Raw genomic sequence first — 20,620 nt, forward strand, 5'->3', positions numbered from 1 at the left:
TTGACTCGCACAAGTGATACCTATTGAACAATCAGTAAATAGAGGTCAGATCTTGAGAGTTACTCAGCTGATTCTAGGCACCACTATTCCCAATGAAATCAAGGGGAGTTGTGGGCATTCGGTACCTCTCAACATCTGGACCCAATAAAAGACACTTTAGTGAAGGCCTTCTGCACCAGGGCAAACTTGGAAAGAGAGGGTGTTTAATGGCTATCTCCTCGCTCTTCTTATTGGATCAGAGTCTCATTCACAGTAAGGTCCTTTTACACTACTCTGCCTGTGGAAAGGGGACTTAAAGTTTACACTCACTTTGACATCTCTTTATGCTGCCAGACTGCTGTGAAGTGACCTTTGTGTAAATGAGAATCCGGCCCCATTGAATTTCAGCCTAACAGGTAACTATGCTCTGATGCCACCTGCCCTTTTTGAGCACCAGTGCATTTTATTCATGGGGTGACTGAGCATGTGCTGAGCATCCCCTAAAATGCATTCCCTGAGAAGCATTTATTTCAGAACATACCTTCCCACTGTCCAAAATTGTACTTTCTGAGGCAGTGTGGCCTAGTGGATAGACCTCTGGACTGGGACCCAGGAGACCTGACTTTTCCACTGGACTGCTGGTGACCTTGTGCACGTCACTTTCCCTTCCCTGTTCCTCAATTTCCCCATCTGTAAAATGGGGATAATGATACTGCCCTTCTTGGTAAAGTGCTATATAAGTGTTGGTTTTATTATAGGCATTTTGTAATTTCATTTACATCAGGCCCTATAACAAGAGGGATTCCCTTACTCCCCATTCTTGAAAGATGACACATTGTTCTACCATAGAGCAAATACAAATGGTCTGTCGTTCCACAGACACTGCGAGATTTACCTCCCCAGTGATGACTGTGCTCTGACAACACATGGAAACCTGTGCTACTTTGCTGCCCCACACGTTAACTTGCCTCAGATGTTAAATTAAACCTGGACATTCCAGAACCTGAACAGTGGTTCGGTTCTAAAAACAAGCAAAGGTTTCAGATGTGTGCTATATGTGCACATATATGTAGGGAAATTCTTTTTTTATCTGCACCCCATTCATACCATAAACATAAAAATCCAAGTGAATGCACCATATTTGCTGAATGGAGGTCAATTGCTGAACTCACTTGTTACATGTCACAGGTTTATTGTTGACAGTCTGCCATTCATCTGTCCCAACCTCCCGACAATATATGTAATAGCCGAGGGGCTCCTGACCCTCCTTCAGCTTATTCCAATGCACAACAACAGACGTCTTGCTGTCTCTGAAAGCTAGAACCTGAGAGGGAGGTGGGAGGGGAGCTGAAAAAGGAGAAAAAATGGAACAAAATAAGTTTATTCTATTTAAAAATTGTAACTCAGTTCCAGGGGTGACTTGGGATGTTTGATACCCCCATGGCTGGGGCATCATTTCCCAAAGCAGAGCACACTCCTGCTTGCAGCCTCTGGGTTTGTCTGTCTCTGGATTTTTAAGGCCTCATTCTTCTCTCACACCAGTGTAACTCCATTGATATCACTGGAGTTACTCCTGGGGTTTACACCTACCTAAATCAGAGGAGAATCAGGCCCCAATTCCCAACTCCACATGCTGTTTTGGGACCAAAATATAAAGGTCACACTGGATGGGAGCAGCCAGAGGCACAGAACACCATCAGTGAACTTCAGGCCACCTTTAAACGAGAGAATTAAAAAGGCCAGCACGAGGTCTAGTAGCCTAACTTTAGCGTGACACATGGGAAACATGGGTACGAGTCTTTGCCTCCTCGTATTCTAGACATCACAGCCCAAATATTACACAATTGTCCCCACCCAACCAAACATCCTGTGTCCTGCTGCTGCTCATCCTGGACTCCCCAGAGACTGACTCCATCATCCATCATTGCAGAATGAGGCTGTGGCCTTCCTTCTTGTTCTGCTATGTGCTACATATGTCTTAGAGCATGCACGACACAGGAGGCATTTGAGTGAGTCCCAGAAGTATGCTTGGAATGGAATATAGGGACTTGATCGGTTTCCTCTTTTTAATAACTTTAATTCCAGCCTCATTGGTTGGGTAGATTTACACTGTGTGCTGAGCAACTGCAATGTAATTAAGTGTGGATTGAAGGCTTTGAGAGACTTCCTGAAGTCCAAGTGAGAGCTGTAATGGTGTACCGCAATGCACAAAGGAAAGAGAAAATAAGCCAATGCTAGTGTTATGATGTATCACCTTTTCCATGTTATTAGTGTCATTTGTTTTGTATTGTTACCTAATGTTGTTCCAGCAGTAATGGGCTCACTGGGCAAGGACGGCTCGCTTACTCCGTATTTGTTAGCAGATCGCACTCGGAAACAGTATGATTTTCCTTTCACAAGATCAAAGAGTGCAAATCTTGGGGAATTCACCGCCATTTCCAGATTGACATTTTGCCAACTGTTGCTGCCTGCAATGGACTGGAAAGGAAAAGATGGTAATTTACAATTCAGAGAGATGAAAACTGTCTGGAGTGGTTACTCCCTGGCCCTACAGCGTAACTGTGTACTGTATTTGAAATAAAGATCTTTTTTACCTGAACTCAGTATTTCTTGGGGACCAATCTAGCCCCTTCCTCATCAGCCATGAAGGGCCCCTTTGCAGCAGAGGTGGTGAAGTGCTACTGTGCAGGTGGGGAATGGACATGTGGGGGTAAGATATGAAAGGAGCAGGGAAGGGATGGAGGAGAACCCAGACTGTTTGGTACTGTGCAGTTCCTCCCATCCTCTCTATTGCTGATGGCTGGGTTAGGCCGAGTGGAGATTACTCCATCCATATAGGTGGAGTAGCCTTCCACATGTGGCCTATGGAAGGAAGATTCCTTCCTCCCCGCCTGCGCGTCAGCTCATCATCATGGGCCAGGCAACAGGATCTGGATTTATGCTCTTGTAAATTTAGTACTAGTGAAAGGCTGACAGGGCCATTTTGGAGGCAGTAGGCCTCCAGTTACCCACACAATGTGGATCGCACTGGCAGTTTCCCCACACACTGCCCTCTCCATGTGTCTTGTTCCAGATCTGGACTGGCCATGCTTCGGAGAGAGAGCGTAGCTCAGCATCCATACCTCATTGCCTCTCTGCTGAGGCTACCCTCAAGGGCACCAGTTGTGCTAGTGCCTTTGTGATGTGGAAAGCCTGTCTTCAAGGAATTGAGACTCACTCACTCATTGTACACAGCCCGCCACTGACAAGCCATCAAAACAGCATTCTGTCACTACTGACCTGTGCTGGACTCTGAGCGATAACCTAGAGGTGAAAGAGGATGTGTTCCACAGCCAGTCTCCAGAGTGGTAATATTCACCCTTCCGTAGATTATTTCCTTACCTTTTCCACATAATAACTCAGTGGCTCCTTGCCTCTGGGATCTGGTTCATCCCAAGAGAGGACCACGTAATTTTCTCTGATCTCACTCGCGTGAACATTAGTGGGTGGCAGAGGAATTTTAATCTTGCCTGTGGGAAGCCAGAATTTGATACCAGTTCAGTGATAACATACCAAGAAAGGAGTCTCCTATTAAACAAGGATGTTATGCTTTTTCAGTATCAGGTAAACTCCTCTGGTGTAGAGGAGAGGCCTTTAACCCTTTGCATGCATTGGGGTTAGAGAGGGAAAACTTCCTCCTATTCATTTGGTTGTCAATGTTCTGATAATTTTTAACGATAAATTATTTAATTCTTTGTTCTCATCTTCTTGTTTAAATAAAGGGACATAGTTGTCATCATACTCTCACTTGCTCTGGAGGTACAAAGGGCCCAGGATCTGGCCTGCAGTGTCCACCTTAGAATCATAGAATATCAAGGTTGGAAGGGACCTCAGGAGGTCATCTAGTCCAACCCCCTGCTCAAAGCAGGACCAATCCCCAGACAGATTTTTACCCCAGTTCCCTAAATGGCCCCCTCAAGGATTAAACTCACAACCCTGGGTTTAGCAGGCCAATGCTCAAACCACTGAGCTGAGTACATTACTTTGCCAGTTCCTCTTTCCATTACACCCAGTTTCAAAACATTAGAGGATTTTACGGTGCACATTACTAGAACCTTGTTGTCCTTCTTAATCCTATGGCCACGTTCCTCAAGCTCCAGATACAGCTCCCTCGCAGGAGTTCAGCTGGTAACACAGAGTTCCAGATGGCTGTGTCTGGGCCGAATTCTAATCCTCAGCAACCTCACAATGGGGTTGCAGTAAATGAGGAAAAATTTGTCTCCACGAGTAAAATTTGCAAAAGTTCCTACATAACATTTTCAAAAGAGAGTTAGGCACCTATTGATTTTCAATGAGGCTTAGGTTCCTAAGTCCCTAAGTCACTTTTGAAAATGAGATTTACGGCCAGATTTTTAAAGGTATTTTGGTGCCTAGTGGAATTTACAAAAGCATCTGGGATTTTAAAAAACACCATGGTTAACACAGAGGATATGTCTTCACTACTGGCCAGATCGGCGGGCAACGATTGATCCAGCTGGGATCCATTTATCACGTATAGTCTAGACACGATAAATCGATCCCCGAGTGCTCTCCCATCGACTCCTGTACTCAGCTCGGCGAGAAGCGCAGGCAGAATCAATGGGGGAGTGGTAGCAGTCAACTTACCACAGTGAAAACACCATGGTAAGTTGACCCAAGTATGTCGACTTAGTTGCGTAACTTAGATCAATTCCTCCTCCACCCCTGCCACCGTGTAGACCAGGCCTCAGTGACATTGCAACACAGAGCAGAACAATGCCTAAATATCTGTCAAAATCTGGGCCTTAGTCACTTTTGAAAATGAGACTTGGGCACTTCTGAAAATTTTACCCCATAATCCTTTGCTTTTAATAAAAACTCTACACTACTCCTTAGACTGAAGTCTCTAGGCTTGACACAGTCACAAGTCTAACAGTACCTAACAACTCCATTATAAACTGGCCTTGTATTTTGGAATGCTTCTGTTTGCTTACAGTGTAAGAAAACATTTTCCTGTGCATATTTCCTTCCAGAGTCTTCTGAAGTATTATTCTGGCATCCTTGTACTATAAGCATTATTTATAAAAGGAGGGTTAAGTTTAAGTTTGAAATTACCTTCCAGTTCATCTTTGGAAATTGTAATCTTCTTTCCGTCATCATAAGGGATGGCTAGTGATTTTAAAAAAATCAATATTATTCACCAAGAGAAAAAGCCACAAGTTTAGTGGAAAGACAGAGACAAGAATCCTGGGTTTCCCTATATGCACACAAAGCCCGTACGCTGGGGTGGTTTGGCCTTCTCCCCTTCTCTACCAGTTTGTACCAAGAGAAGTGTGACAAACTGAAAGCTAATTAAAAAAATTATAGGAACTTCCTTGACGTTAAAAATACAAAACCAATCATTTTGAGTTAGACACGTTTTAGGCCCAGATTCAGTTTGTCCGTTGTCACTTTTGTCTTCCCATTGTAAGCATTCCAGACAGTCGGGAATGTAAGCATTCCAGACAGTCTGTGAGCAGAGATTGAGCACTGTTTGGGTAAGAGAGTAACACATGGAATGATAGGGACAGACACTCAGGTGGTGTCAATCATCCTGGTTTCATTGGCTTCCCTGGAGCTCTGATGATTTATATCTGCTGAGGATCTACTCACAATCTTTGCCTACCCAGTGCTGTTCACAAATTGACAATGGTGTTTTAGGTCAGTCTGTCTCCAGCTTTTTCAGTCCAGACCAATGACTTCAGCTGGTGATTCCAGCAGGGTGGAGGCATGTTTGCAGCAGAGGAGCTGCAGTGGTTTGTGAGAATAGGGCACTTTGGATAAGTCATCCCGAGTTACTTCCGCAGCCTCACAGAGCACATAGGGGAATAATATCCTGTTTCTGATACATACTCATCACTCTTTTTTCCTCATTGGGGTCTTTCATTGTGACTGGGTCGCTGGCCTTGGAAGGGTTACTGATGCCTGAGTGGTTGACGGCCTTTACACGGAACTGGTATGTCTTTCCCTCTGTGAGACACAAAACAGGGCACCTGCAGGTCTTCACAGGCATTTCGTTACATGGCACCCACTCGTCTGTGCCCACCTCACACCTGCAACGAAGCAAGACCGTGTAGTACCTCCATGGTGTTCCCCCAGTGTGGCAGCGGGCCTTTTGCAGGTTATAACTTTGGTAAAGGGACCACTAAGTGCAAAAAAAATATGTCTACTCACAGTAGGGTGACCAGACAGCAACTGTGAAAAATCAGGATAGGGGGTTGGGGGTAATAGGAGCCTATACAAGAAAAAGACCCCAAAATCGGGACTGTCCCTATAAAATCAGGACATCTGGTCACCCTAACTCACAGGACTGCAGGCTGGGAACTTGCTGCTTTATTTAATTTTATCACAATAAAATTGGGGTGAGGAGAGAAAACTCCCATTGATTAAACAGGAATTGAGGAGTGGAGCATAGTGCCATCCCATAATACTATGGGTATCCCTGGTAACCCTATCATGACCACTTTACTACAATAACATAATCATACAGACCTTTCAATAAAATAACCGAAGATTGGACTTCCTCCACTATCGCTGGGTGCTACCCAGGAAAGGAGCAGGCAATCTTTATTTATATCGTGGCATTTCACATTGAGGGGGGATCCAGGTGCACCGGCTGTTGCTGCCACAGCATCTAAAGGAATATAGAGCAATGTCTGTTAAGCTGTTTTTTCCTGCCTGTGTTCTGAATCTTTTAGTCTCCAAACACTCTATTGTCTACAGAGAGAGGCTGCCATTTTGTGTTCAGCTTGCTGCAGACTGCAACAGAGGAGATACCCACACTCTGCACTCTCTCTCATGGAGATAGTCATCCTGTTCTTTCCTCTTCTTATTCATTTGTATTGCAGTAGTGCTTAGGGCCCCCATGGTGCTAGGTGCTGTACAAACGCAGAACAAAAAGATGGTCCTTGTCCCAAAGAGTTTACAATCTAATCTATATTCTTTCTTGTTTCATTGTTTTCTTTGGGTGTGTAGGGAAAACAAACAGTCTGATCTGTATGGTCAGGAAAAAATCCACATTGTAAAACTGTAGATAAATGTATTGAACTCTAAAAAGAAGACACAGCTCCAGAATACAACAATGGAGGAGCTTCCTATATTATACTGTGACCCTAATAAATGTACAAGGAGTGGAAAATATTAACAAATTCAATTCTGAATCATTCATATTAAGAGTAATTTCTTTTCAGATTAATAACAAGGTCAATTTTTAAAAAGATTATGAGAAGAACAAGAACTGACCTACTCAGTATATATATATATATATATATATATATATATATATATATATATATATATATATATATATATATATATATATATATATATATATAAAAAATCCAGCATCTGATCAGAGTGAAAAACATTTGTCATGCTGATAGAGCAAACAGGTTCTGCAGTTAGAACTGGACACTGTCCAGCAACCCTGACCTTGTTTTGTAAATCTGAGTAAATGGCTGTTCATTAACTCTTGTTACTGAAAGCCCACCGTCAATTCTCTGTTTGGCCAGTAAGGGCTAAACTGGATTCTCCACATCAAATCTGAGATGTGTGGCACAGAGGGGAGAAGGAATTCTCTGCCCAATGGGGTAATGTAGCCACATCATGCTGCTTCTGCATCCCTTGTGGGGATCACTGGCAAGAGTGTTTACATATCATTGGTGCCATCTCTGCTTTCCCCTTACCCACCCCAACCTTGCTCCCAAATCCCACTGCATAGGGAAGCTGCAGAGCTGAGCTCCATGGTATGCAGACCCCCTGCAGCAGTTCCCCAAGTCCTATGCTACTTTGGTTGCAGTGTTTCTTGTACCCCACATTGCTGTGGAGAAGGGAGCAGGATTTGCCCCTCCAAAAGCGAATGAAACCTATTCTCTACCTCCAATACTGCCTAGGCCACATCAGATAATTACAGCGGGAAGGTTGTTGTGTGTGGTGAACAGGTAGGCCTTTGTTTTCCATTTTCTGCACTAAGGAGTCTGCTGTCCACAGAGGCAGGCAGCCATTTTATGCTCAGTTCAATGCAGATTACTACAGAGGAAACACAATGGGAAATCAACAGGATTTGGGCAGAGCCACGCAGAGCGGGAGGCAAGTGGGGCAATTTGCCCCAGGCCCCGGGCCCTGCAAGGGCCCTGCGAGCCCTAGCCCGGGCCTGGTGGCGATCCGGGTCTTCGGCTGCATTTTCGTGGTGGGGGGCCCTTCAGTCACTCTGGGTCTAAGGCGGCATTTCGGCAGCGAGGGTTCCTGCAGTGCTGCTGAAGACGCGGAGCGACTGAAGGGCCCCCCGCCACCAAAGTGCCCCGTGAGCCCTGACCCGGTGGCGGTCCGGATCTTCAGCAGCATTTTGACAGTGGGGGAGCCTTCAGTTGCTCCGGGTCTTTGGCGGCATTTCTGTGGCGGGGGGCCCTTCAGTGCTGCCGAAGACACGGAGTGACTGAAGGGCCCCCTGCTGCCGAAATGCCGCCGAAGACCTGGACCGCCGCCGGGTAAGTACAAGCGCCGCAGCTCCCCCACTTTGCCCCAGGCCCCCATAATCTTCTGGACGGCCCTGGATTTGGGCCTAAAATTCCAAGTGCCCAAGTCACTATTGCAAATGGGATGCAGGCACTTTTGAAAATGTCACCCCTGGGTTCAAGATGGGGGCAGTGTGGGAAGGCCTTTCATTGTGAATGAGTCTGTGAATTTTCCCACCCTGTGGATCAGAAAAGGACTTTTCTTTGAAAGAATAGAAACCTGTAGGTACCTCTAACAAACACGTAAGCACTCTGCTCATTGTACCCGTCCAGCGTAGGGACACGGACAGTATAAAATCCCTCATCTTCTTTGTAAGCACCCAACACAGTCAAAGAAGCCTCGCGATCCAGACACTTTATTTGCTGGCGATCGGAATCCTTCAGAAACTCGCCTGCAGGGAAATGAAAACTCAGTGGAACTCCATCTGAACTACACCCTGCTCAGAGGAACGTGCAGCACTTGCACACAGTGTAAAATGCTAAGCAGGGGACCCTGGGCCTACACGAACACAACATTGCTGCACAGCTAGCAAGGCCCAGATCCTCAAAGAGATTTCATTTCAATGGGATTTAGGTGCATGAATAGCTTTGAGTTGCTGGGCCCAAGTTACTTCTGCCTACGAGCAGATCTGAGGCATTACAGGCTAAGCTCATTAGCCAGATGAGGAACAAGCTCAACCCCCTGCCTTCTGAGACACGGTCACACTCTGGCCACATCCTTCTATTTGTTATCCTTTGCTCTTGCTGTTCACCAATGCAGGAGGTTTGGGACTCACTTCTACTCAGTGTGGAGGACCCTGAGTCAGAGGAGTAACTCTGTTCACTCTCAGTAAATAGCAGGCATTTGTCCTGAGGGCCACAAGAAGCCATGACACATAGTAACAGTACCTACTGCTTTTCATGAGCAGATCTCACACTATCATACAAACCAGCTCGTTACCCTAATTTTACTGATAGGGAAACTGAGGCACAGAGCAGGGAAATGACTTGCCCAAAGTCACCCAGCAGGCCAGTGGCAGAGCCAGGATTAGAACCCGTGCACAAATGTACATCAAGCCAGCATATTTTGCTTCTATCCCCAAACCTTGGGAGATATGGATCTGAACTCTGTGACTCAGGCCCATCTTTAGAACACAGCGCAGTCTGCTGCTTGCACAGCTGATTCTAGCAGGGCTACTTGTAAAACAAAGGCAGTCTTACTGTGTTGCTCCTGGGACAGGTACAGCCTCCCACAGCTTAAAGGCACAGAGGCAATTAGCATCCTGGCAAAGACCAGTGTCCTTGATTTTGCAGATCTGCTTGTAACCTACCCTCCTATTGGCTGTCTGGGAGGGCTTCATTTTACTTCATTCGCCAGTGTCTCCTCTGGCTTTATAGGAATATAATAGCAACACTTTGCACTTCCACTACGTAGAACCAAGGTTCCTAACAACTCTTTATAAACATGAATTAATTAAGGCTCATGTCACCCCATGAAGCAGGTATGTATTCTTATCCTTGTTTTACAGATGAAGAAATGGAAGCCCAAGTTAAGGGACGTGCCAGAACTGGGGAACACAACCCAGGAATCTTGGCATCTAGTTCTCTTCTGCAAGCACTAGACCAGAGCTTATAGGGGGAAAGCACTCGTGTCAAAGAAAGCTATGTGGATACAAATACACACCATCTCTGAACCAGGTGATATCTCGTTGGTGTTGAAGTAGATCAGAAGAAAAGAAGCAGGAAAGGGTGAAAGGTTCCTTCTCTCTGGAGAATAGGGGCTTCAGTGAAAAGGCAAAATCTGCCTCCTGGCCAATGAGTGATCCTGTGAAACAAGAGCAAAACCATGCAGCCAGGATTAAGACTACAGCTTTGTCACGGAGGTCATGATGGTCACAGAAATCGTGAATTTGTGTCAAGACCCCCAAACGGAGTGATGTTGTAACCTAGTGCCCAAGGTCACAGTGCCACTTAGATTTGGTCCTTCTGCCCATCCATCTCCTGAGAGGCAGATGAACCAATCCTGAGTGGCGCTGTGACCCCATGTGCCGGTTGCAAAGCCCAGCACGGGGAGCTGGCCCAAACCCTGTGGAACAGGAGCTGCCATTATGGGGTGAGTGCAGGGCTGGCTCGTTCTGCAATCCCCATCCTGCTTTCAGAACATAAGAATGGCCATACTGAATCAGATCAAAGGTCCATCTAGCCCAGTGTCCTGTCTTCTGACAGTGGCCAATGCCAGGTGCTTCACAGGGAATGAACAGAACAGGTAATCATCAAGGGATCCATCCCATGTTGCCCATTCCCAACTTCTGACAAACGGAGGCTAGAGACACCAGAGTCTTACTGGTTTTTCCCCACATCTCTGCTGTGAAATTTACTAAAAGTTTCCATGACAAAATCACAGCCCTAGTCATGATAGAAACAGGAGCCTCCTCAGTTATTGTCATTATTGTGGTCATTCATCTAGTGCTTAAGGTGTGTGTGGTGCATTTTATAAACATCAGGCTACTGGGAAAAGGTACACCTTGTCTGACCTTGTGCCAGGGGGCCTCAGCCCATCCATAAAAACTCAGCAACAATAATTTACTCACTTTTGTATATTTCTGAATCGAATCCTGACTCCTTCCCATAATATTCTGTAAAAGAAGGTGGAGAAGATGGTAGGAATAAACACATTTAACAAATGTGTGTTTCAATATTTATCTTCCTCTTAATAATATGCCATGATACTTGACTCTTATGTATTGTGTCACTTCTTCAAAGTATAGTCCACTATGAACATTAAATATTAGCCTTCAAAACACACCTGGGTGGTGACTTCTCCAAGCAGGAGCAGTTTCCAATGCAGAGCCTTTTACTAGCTTAACAAACTGATAAGGATCACTTCACCCATAACTGAAATGCAGCCACCCCTGGGGCAGAGCCTAACATCTACTCAACACTACATGACAACACTACTCAACAACACAGGAATGGAAGGGAAGAAGAATATTCTGTTGAAAGCGCTGGGGAGATTTAGGACAGCAGAACATACTAGTTATTGAAGCTGGAATATGGCCTGGACACCAAGTTTAAGCTGCCTACCATTGCAGAAAACGATATGGGATCTTTAATGACCACATATGGCCTGGACCTCTGGTTTGTGACTCATCCCAAGGACAGCATGTCCAGAGGTACAGAGCGTTCCAAGACATGGGCTCTCTACTGGCTCAGAGGGAAAAGTGTCATATGCTGAATCACCAGCATCACTTATTGCAGCACCTATGTGTTTCTTGGAGGTCTCTCCCATGAAAACGATCGTAGCCAAACCTTGCAAACTGCTGGGATCACAGAACAAAGTCTAGTGGCTTTGAGCTTAATGTAACGTAATCACGCAGCTGAAGGAATCGAAGAATTCCAAAACAAGATGCAAATGGTGGTGTTTCTTAGACCTCTCATCCTAAATAAATGCTCATAAGAATTGATGTCAAGTATCAGATAGGTAGCCGTGTTAGTCTGGATCTGTAAAAGCAGCAAAGAGTCCTGTGGCACCTTATAAACTAACAGACGTATCAGAGCATGAGCTTTCGTGGGTGAATACTCACTTCATCAGATCATATTCATTCTTTCTCGGTAGCCAGTACATGGCAATTAAAATAGATGGAAATTAGGAATTTCAGACCAGGAAATTCTAATATCTTTTCAGAAGTGATTTTCTGTTGCTGTAATGAAAGGGAAGGCAGACAAAATTTTGCACTGCTATGGGGAGATCCCACATTCAGAAGTAGCCTCTCACTTGTTGCTTCCATCTGTCCTGGGCCACAATGGATCATGAAGGGGCACGCTTTGTGCATGGCATGAGGAGTGGGGAAGGGAAAGCATTACTTTAAGAACATACCTGCTGGCCAGGTAGAAAGGATGGCCCTAAATGAATGAAGCCATCTGATAAAGAAGATGGTAAATGAGTGGCAATGAGTAGAGAGGGGAATCATGGAGATCATCAAAGGGACATGCTGGGTTCATCAAGGATAACAAAGGACCCCAAAATATCATTGATAGACAGGGCACCCCACTTATCTAGAGAGCCGTTTGGGCTTGGGACCGCCTAAGACATCAAAGGCATGTCAGACAATGAAGGGGCCAAGAAAACAACTGCCAATGTCCTGTTTAGTGGGACATGGAGAGCTTCCAGGCCAAGCCCTATGGCTTTGCTCTGGATTTTGTTTACAGATTGTTAAGCACAAATAGCAAAAGGAAGGGGCATGTTACCAGGATGTCATCAGGCAGAGTCAGGGGAGAAGGAACAACGCAGACCTGCCAACAGCAAATGTAAGAAGCAATATTTGGAAATGCCAATAGCACAGAGTTCTGCTCCGACCAGAGACTTCATAAAGGAGAATTTGATCTGGTACTAAGTGGTGCTAGGACAACTGTCTCATCCAAGGAGGTTTTCTGTAATAGATTCATAGATTCCAAGCCCAGAAGGGACAATTGTGATCAACTAGTCTGACCTCCTGTATAACACAGGCCACAGAACTCCTCCAAAATAATTCCTAGCACAGATCTTTTAGAAAAACATCCAATCCTGATTTAAAAATGGTCAGTGATGGGGATGAGAGAATAAACAACATGTAACAGATGGTAGCCACATTGCTTAATGGAAGGGGCTTAGTTACTACAGGGATGAGCCTGCTATAAGAACCCAAAAATATAGAATAGTTGGTACACCCTAGAGCTTTTTATATACTTCTTGCATTAGGATAATAATTATCCAGGCTGGTCAGCCATGCAAACTAGGGGCTGCCATTGTTATTATAAATAGAATTGGGTGAATAACAATTTTTTCAGTTTGCTGGTAATTAAAATAAAAATGGTTTTGGATCAGCAACATTTATCAAAATTTTCTGCAAATCAAAAAGTAAAAAAAAATTCATTTCACGTTGAACAAAATGTTTCATTTTGGTTCCAAGCATTTTTTAAAAAGTTTTTGATGGTTTGAATAAAAGTAAAGGAAATCGTGAAACAAAAAGTAATTTTGCACCAAAATATGGAAATGTTTGGATTATTTTAGGGGGGTTTATCACCAAATCAATTTGATGAAATTGACACAAATTTGCAAAACATTTTGGTGTTGCCATATCTGCTTTTTTTGCCACCCGCCCCCTCCCCCCTAAAAAGCTTTGTGCATAAAATTTTGCCCAGTTCTAATTATAAGTGAATATCTGTCCCCAACTGGAGTGTGTACGTGCATGTATGTATGTGTGTGCGTGCTGAATTCTGACTCACGTAGGGCACTATTTAACAATGGATTTTAAAGATAGCATAAACAAAACATGACCCTTAAAATTCTCTGGGCACATTCTGCTCTTGTGAAAGCTGAGTCTACAAAGGAGATCCAGATTTTATCAATGCACAACATACAAAGAAAAGGAATGGTGATAACATGGCCCAGGGTGGAGCAGAGAATTTTTTGAAGCACTAACAATAAAGGAATCACATATACTTTTAAAAGATCCAGCTGTCTGAGTAATCGACCAAGCTGGCTTTTGCATCTCACATTGCCACAGAAGCTCATCTCTCTTGTACCAATAAGACCTTTGAAGCAGTCAGTTCACTTCCTATTCGAGAATGGTATCGGTTCCATCTCAGTTGTTCTATTGCCCATGTCAGTCTCACTGAGCATGTTTAGCGGTCTATAGTTCTGTAGGTCTATTCCAGTCCAGGTTTTTATGACAGGATTGTTTTATATATAGATTAGAAATGTCAAGGTCTAAACAATGACCCCATGAGATGCCATTGCATATTCCCTAGAGCTTGGCCTAATTTCACTTTGTAAGTACCAGCACTTTATTTCCAGTTGTTTCCCCATATGTCTGGCTTTAGCTTGGGCAGAATCTTGCTATATATTTTTGTCTTGCTATAAAGGAATTCATAAAAATGGTCCATGCAGCTTATCTTGGGATCACAACAGATACAGAGAGGACAGCCCTGAACGCTCTCCTGTTGGGTTACACTCTGCATTGAGAACTGTGTGTTCTGTGGAGCTCTGCCTGGAGAGAGATCTTCTGGGAAACACAGCGCTCTCAAACTGACATTCAGAAAAAACAACTCGATACTCTCCAGACCTGCTGCGCTTTGAACTGCAGGGCCTGGTAGTATCACTGCAGACTGGGTCAGTGTCCAGACACAGCACACCTTCGCTGCAGCAGTGTTAGTCCACTGCAGGGCAAAGAGGGAAGACAGTTCTGAGCTGTGCCCAGAAAGGATCTGAAAGATTTTGGCTGAGTCCAGAGGGGCCACAAGGGACTGAGGCAGAGTAGCCATTTTTGAGGTGTATCTGGGCAGACCCTGAGGGAAAGGGCCTGATAGGCTCTGACAGTAAGGGTGTGAGGGAGAGATTCGGCCGGAGTCCAGTGGCCTGACTGGAAAGCCAGTTGCATAGCGACTGCTGGTGTAGGAAGCACTGATTCTCTGTTGTGGTCTCCAGGGTATTGCACTAAGCTGCTACAAAACAGCATTTCAGCAAATTAAACATGGGCACCCAGAGAACTGTGGCTGTGGCCTTAGGCTGGATCTGGCCAACAAAGTCTCTATGGCCCAGACTGACAGCAGTAGTCTAAAGGGCTGGGGGATGAGAATGGGACCCTAACTGAGAACAGGCAGGAACTCCAGGCTTCTATCCCTGGGTTATAAATACTGGGTTTCATTGTAATTTGAGCCCAGCCGTTTTGATTTCTGTTTGTTTAAACAGAACATACTCTAGTTAAAATCTTTTTAACTCAACTCCTGACAACAGCAAACACTAGGAGAAGAGCTCTTTCAGGGAAAGGCTATTGTTGTTAGATCGCACAAGCTGACCCCAACCATTTGCATGAAACTACGCTAGACAAAGGTCCATGCCTCTAACCAAAGCGATCTCACTCCCTGCTTTGAATAAGAGAGAAAATAAAACCATGAAGAAAAACAATCTGTAGGTAGAGTGTAATAATAAAGAAAAAGTGTGTATGGAAATAAGCTGCTAGCAACTCTGCTTTGTACATGTTACGACTTAGACTAGGCAGGGATGTGTTAGAGGAAATTCAAATGATTATGAGCTAATGCTCAGAGCCTCAAAGGTATTTTGATTTCAGTGAAAGGAAGGAGACCTAAATATCTTTGAGGCTCTGGGCCTGAAATTTTGTGCATAGGAAAAGTTAATCCGATATGGATTTTCTTTCTTAGATTTGTGGTTAATTTACCAACAACCTTTCTGATGGGTTGGCTATTTGTCTTCATAATGACAATTGAAATTGCTTTATGGACAGTTTACCATGGAAAAACATATTGATTGATGCTTTTTAAATATATATTTTAAATCCAATTGTTCTCCCTTCCTACCTCTCCCCCCATCACTAAGGCTTAGCTAGACAACCCACTGCATACTCCTTGTTTATGTGTATGTGGTTAATACAGTAATTTCTTTCAATGAAAACAAATAGAAAAATCCATAAAAAATGTTTAAAAGGAAATGGAATTCTCAACTTACTCTGGACAAGCACTGTAGCAAATGAATAGGCCTCACCATATGGATTTTTAACTTCGACACTGTATTCAGCAGAGTCTTCCAAGGAGCATCTGGAAGAAATGGTTTGTTTTTCCTTTTAAGTTTCAGTCTTTGATGCTCCCAGTCGAGGGTTAACTCTGAGTGGTGCATGTCAATATGGGTTGGTCATTAAGACCAGAATTAAAAGAGAAGGCTTGTTTTTTGCCAAGATTTTGGGGGGGGGGGTGCAGGAGTGGGGCATTATTGACCCTTAGAAGTCAAATATATCATTCTTTTGATATACAAGGAATTATGCACATAAGGTGAGATTCTCAGCATAAGGGCCTATGCATCACATTCATTCCACTGAAGATCTGGCCTAATATATATTACACATATATCTCGCAGGCTTTTTGTTTCTGTAGAAATGTATTAGTCCATCTAGATTTGTATAGTACCCTAAGTACACTTAATGCCAAATGATGAGTTATCCCTAATCTGGTGTATGGAACAAAGTAGAGTAATGAGAATCTGAAATAGATCATAGAGATTTTGCATCTACCTCCATTTATACAGGTTCAAACAAAATAAAATAATATTTAAAGCCCAGTGAGCTATTAGAAGTGTTGGGTCAACCTCACAATGGGCAGAGATTTGATCCAGGTAAGTTCCTAGAGCAAGGCAGTGGAGAATCAGACTCCTGGTGCATTTCCAGTCCTCCTCCAGCCCTCTTTGTTCTGCAGAACTGGCCTGGGAATCTCAGCAGACCAGGCCTTACTGCCATGAAGAAGGAGCTAAGTAGAAGGTCTGTACATTACCTATTGATGTCTAGTGTGAGCATGCCAAACTTGTTCTGGATCCTGTATTTCCCTGCTGGAGCCAGTCGGGGATCAATACGGACTCCATTTTTATACCTAGTTGAATATAAAAGTGACACACTATTCAAGAGGGATGTTCTAGTCTAGACGAGAATTAATGGGTATATTTAACAGCTTGTTTTCAAAGTAACACCACCAGCCACACATAGAGGCAGATTCTTCCATGGGGCACAGCAGAACAGGGGAGTGGACAGCTGGTCACAGCTTCCTGGTTCTCTGCCTCAGCACAAGTTAGAGCAGTCTTGGGCCTGCTTTACCTTGTTCCACCTGGCTATGGTTGCCCAGGGACCATATGCCAGCTGGGGATTGCCAGAGTGCATGGCTCTCCAACCACTCCTCCTGCCTGCCACTTCCTACCTCATATATACCCCCCCTTCTCTGAGGGTTGCAGGGAGGGAGGTATAAGAGTTGGCTTTTTTGGGTCTGACTAATGTGGACATCTGGCTCCCTTTGCACTGCTGGAAAGGTGCAAAAGAACCAGAGCGGGTGAAGTTAATCTGCCCCCAAGCCCATCTGAAACTTTGACAGTGGAGGAGATTTTCCCCTCGTAAAGTCATTTGAAATTAATGTTTGACTATTTCAAGCATTTTCATTTGAGGACAGTCAATTTGACTGTCAAACTGAGCGAGAACCTCGATGCACAGTGTGTGAAATGTTATTCCTGGCTTCCTTGTTGTTTCTGCTCGGCTGTTGTTAACAGTAAGTTCTGCAGACAAATCCCAAGAGATCTTGATGATATTTTCCATCCTGTGAGTTTGTAACTAAGCAAAGCTCAGTAAACAGAAAAGAGTCACTTCATATTTCTCAAATTTTAGGGGCCAGAGCAGTTTAATCCCAAGGCACGTACGGTATCCTGATGATTAGTCCAGTGTCTCTGCACCTGTCTAGTGCTTTGGAAAAATAGTCTTGTCGCTCTAAGATGCTGGCCAATGACCAAGATTCATGAGCACAAGCTGGAGATGGGGAGGTTTAGCACAATGGCCACTCTCCAAAGCTAAGTTCTTTATCGGTACATAGGCTACACTGCTCTGATGGCTGAGATAACTCTGGAGGGAGTGAATCAAAGAGGCCACATCCTGAAAAAGTTTGTATGGAACAGTCTTGAAGAGCAAATTTAAAGCCTGTTCATAAACTTCCCTGAAGCTTTTAACAGGTGAGAGGAATTGAGGCATATCAGCTTCGGAGTCAGTTCCACCAATGTACAATTCTTCTTGTTTAGTTTGCCTATTTGTGTAACTCTAGTAGCTCTAGATGTGGATTGTAAGCTCTTTGGGGCAGGGACTTGTTCTGTGCTTGCACACCAGCACACTGGGGCTCCTAGGTGCTACTACAATACAAATAAATAATAAAATAACATTGCCTCATTTAGGCCTCTCTGGAGCGTTCTGTCCTACACTCTATATTGGATACAAGCATTTGCTACAGTTTATGGGAAGACTGATGTAAACTAAAAACGCCATCTCCTCCTTTGTGTAGCAGCCTATTTGCAGAATTCTCCCATTCTTGCCCCTCTACCAACCCCCTCGCACCCCTCCGATTCTATGACCATGTCAAAATAAAAGCAAGGATGATGTCCAGAGAGGAAGGAAGATTAGACACAACAGCTCCTGAACATACCAGGAGCTTCTTGAAATGGCCTGTGTCATCCTTTGCTACAGATGGATAAAGAAATAAATAATCCCTGATCAGAGGCAACAGAAGCTCGTCTGTTTTCACGTCTATACAGCAACAATACCCTTCCTTGGAAGAAACATACCTCTTATCCTTGCTTTCTCTGGAACAGCTGATGTTCTTCTACCATCACCCAGTTCTTTTGCTACATGGACTGTAGATATCTGGGCTAAGTCAACAACTAATTTGTCCCACCGGGATAAGATACTTGCTAGTGGACAAGAGCCACAGAGTTTTGGATCCAGATTCTTACTTCCCAGTCTGAGTGTGTTGATCTCTGAGGTTTGGGGCGGGTTTAATCTCTGCCAAAGAACCCAGACTTTTGGGATGTAGCCTGACCACAATCAAACTTGTTAGAAAGAGAGAGATGGTATCCCCAGCTGGAGCTCTCACCCTCTCCTACACCCTTGCCCCAGCCTGGAGCCCAATTCTGCACCCCAAACCCCTCATCTCCAGAGCCCATACCTGCATCTTGAGCCCTCACCGTTACTCCCCCCGCATACACCAACCCCCTGCCCCAGCCCAGTAAAGATGAGCACGTGAGTGAGGGTGAGGGACAGCGAGTGACAGAGGGAGGTGGGTGGAGTGGGCGGGGGCATGGCCTCTGGAAAAGGGCGGGGCAGGGGGCAGGGCACTGGTGTTTGGTTTTCTGCAAATAGAAAGTTAGAACGTAAGAACATAAGGACGGCCGTACCAGGTCAGAGCAAAGGTCCATCTAGCCCAGTATCTGTCTACCGACAGTGGCCAATGCCAGGTGTCCTTGAGGGAGTGAAGCTAACAGGCAATGATCAAGTGATCTCTCTCCTGCCATCCATCTCCACCCTCTGATGAACAGAGGCTAGGGACACCATTCTTTACCCTTCCTGGCTAATAGCCATTTTATGGACTTAGCCACCATGAATTTATCCAGTTCCCTTTTAAACATTATTATAGTCCCAGCCTTCACAACCTCCTCAGGTAAGGAGTTCCACAAGTTGACTGTGCGCTGTGTGAAGAAGCACTTCCTTGTATTTGTTTTAAGCCTGCTATCTATTAATTTCATTTGGTGACCCCCTAGTTCTTGTATTATGGGAATAAGTAAATAACTTTTCCTTATCCACTTTCTCTACTGAAAGGGAAAGCTGAAGAAGCCTAGCCTCTTTAATCTTTCCTCGTATGGGACCCTCTCCAAACCCCTAATCATTTTAGTTGCCCTTTTCTGAACCTTTTCTAGTGCTAGAATATCTTTTTTGAGTTGGCAACCCTAGGTGGGGTCTGTCAACATCCCGAGCCATAAAACAAAATAACCTGGAATAGGTCTGCTCACGGCTATAGCAATTTCACAAGCCTCCAGGCTATCCAGTCCTACAGCCAATAACCAATTCTCCACTGAATTAAAGGCGGCTAATAATGTATATGCAAAAAACCCATGCAGCTGAACTAGCCCCACTATACATGCAAAGGGTACTTGCAATGAATTAACTAAATATAAGAATACAAGTCTGTCTGAAGTCTAGTTTATCCAGAGAGGCCATTAGGATCAAATAAAACTTTCACTGAATTGTCAATATATTTTCCCCCTTTAATTTGTTGAGTGAATCTGGAGCTGGAGAGAGCAGCCACTTTGATAGTCCTGGAGGGTTTGGTTTTCTGATTATGCACAGAATTGATACAGAACCAGGGCAAGTTCTCTATGCCCCATGTCACTGAAGTGTGAGTCAGCCCTGCCTCAGACAGCTCGTTGGGACAAAAACCACAACCATTCTCTCTCTCCAGGGTCCATTGGATCCTGGGCTTCTCTGTTGAGACTGCCAGTCAGAGGACTGGTTTCTACTGACTGCGCCAATGTTTTCAGACCTGGACACCTTGTTCAGTGGGAGCCACTCATTACACAGAGTCACCAGAAGGTAACAACTTCCAGCCAATTGGGGAAGGGATTTGAAACACTGACCCAGAAGGGAAAGTGTTTTCTGTATTTTCCGAACACCGTGCTTCCCTCCCCCCCGTCTTTTAGAGCTTTCTAACAAGACCTAGATGCTGCACTCCTGTTTGCTCCTCAAAGTGCATGCTTTGTAACCACAAAG

At 44.5% G+C, this 20,620-nt stretch overlaps 1 protein-coding gene across 1 annotated transcript in view; it reads right to left on the reverse strand.

Moving 5' to 3' along the window:
- Positions 1 to 20,620, reverse strand: part of MYOM3 (myomesin 3) — a 57,063-nt gene that overhangs the window by 28,433 nt on the left and 8,010 nt on the right. The window contains exons 6-16 of the mRNA XM_050932213.1: positions 16,827 to 16,922; positions 16,012 to 16,100; positions 11,099 to 11,143; positions 10,192 to 10,332; positions 8,759 to 8,920; positions 6,508 to 6,649; positions 5,869 to 6,068; positions 5,092 to 5,145; positions 3,361 to 3,488; positions 2,274 to 2,457; positions 1,152 to 1,326 (exon numbers count right to left, since the gene is read on the reverse strand). Of these exons, the coding sequence (XP_050788170.1) occupies positions 1,152 to 1,326; positions 2,274 to 2,457; positions 3,361 to 3,488; positions 5,092 to 5,145; positions 5,869 to 6,068; positions 6,508 to 6,649; positions 8,759 to 8,920; positions 10,192 to 10,332; positions 11,099 to 11,143; positions 16,012 to 16,100; positions 16,827 to 16,922 (1,416 nt within the window). The remainder of the gene's footprint in view (positions 1 to 1,151; positions 1,327 to 2,273; positions 2,458 to 3,360; positions 3,489 to 5,091; positions 5,146 to 5,868; positions 6,069 to 6,507; positions 6,650 to 8,758; positions 8,921 to 10,191; positions 10,333 to 11,098; positions 11,144 to 16,011; positions 16,101 to 16,826; positions 16,923 to 20,620) is intronic.

This window comes from Gopherus flavomarginatus, chromosome 22 (genome assembly GCF_025201925.1).
Source record: "Gopherus flavomarginatus isolate rGopFla2 chromosome 22, rGopFla2.mat.asm, whole genome shotgun sequence".
Lineage (NCBI taxonomy): Eukaryota > Metazoa > Chordata > Testudines > Testudinidae > Gopherus > Gopherus flavomarginatus.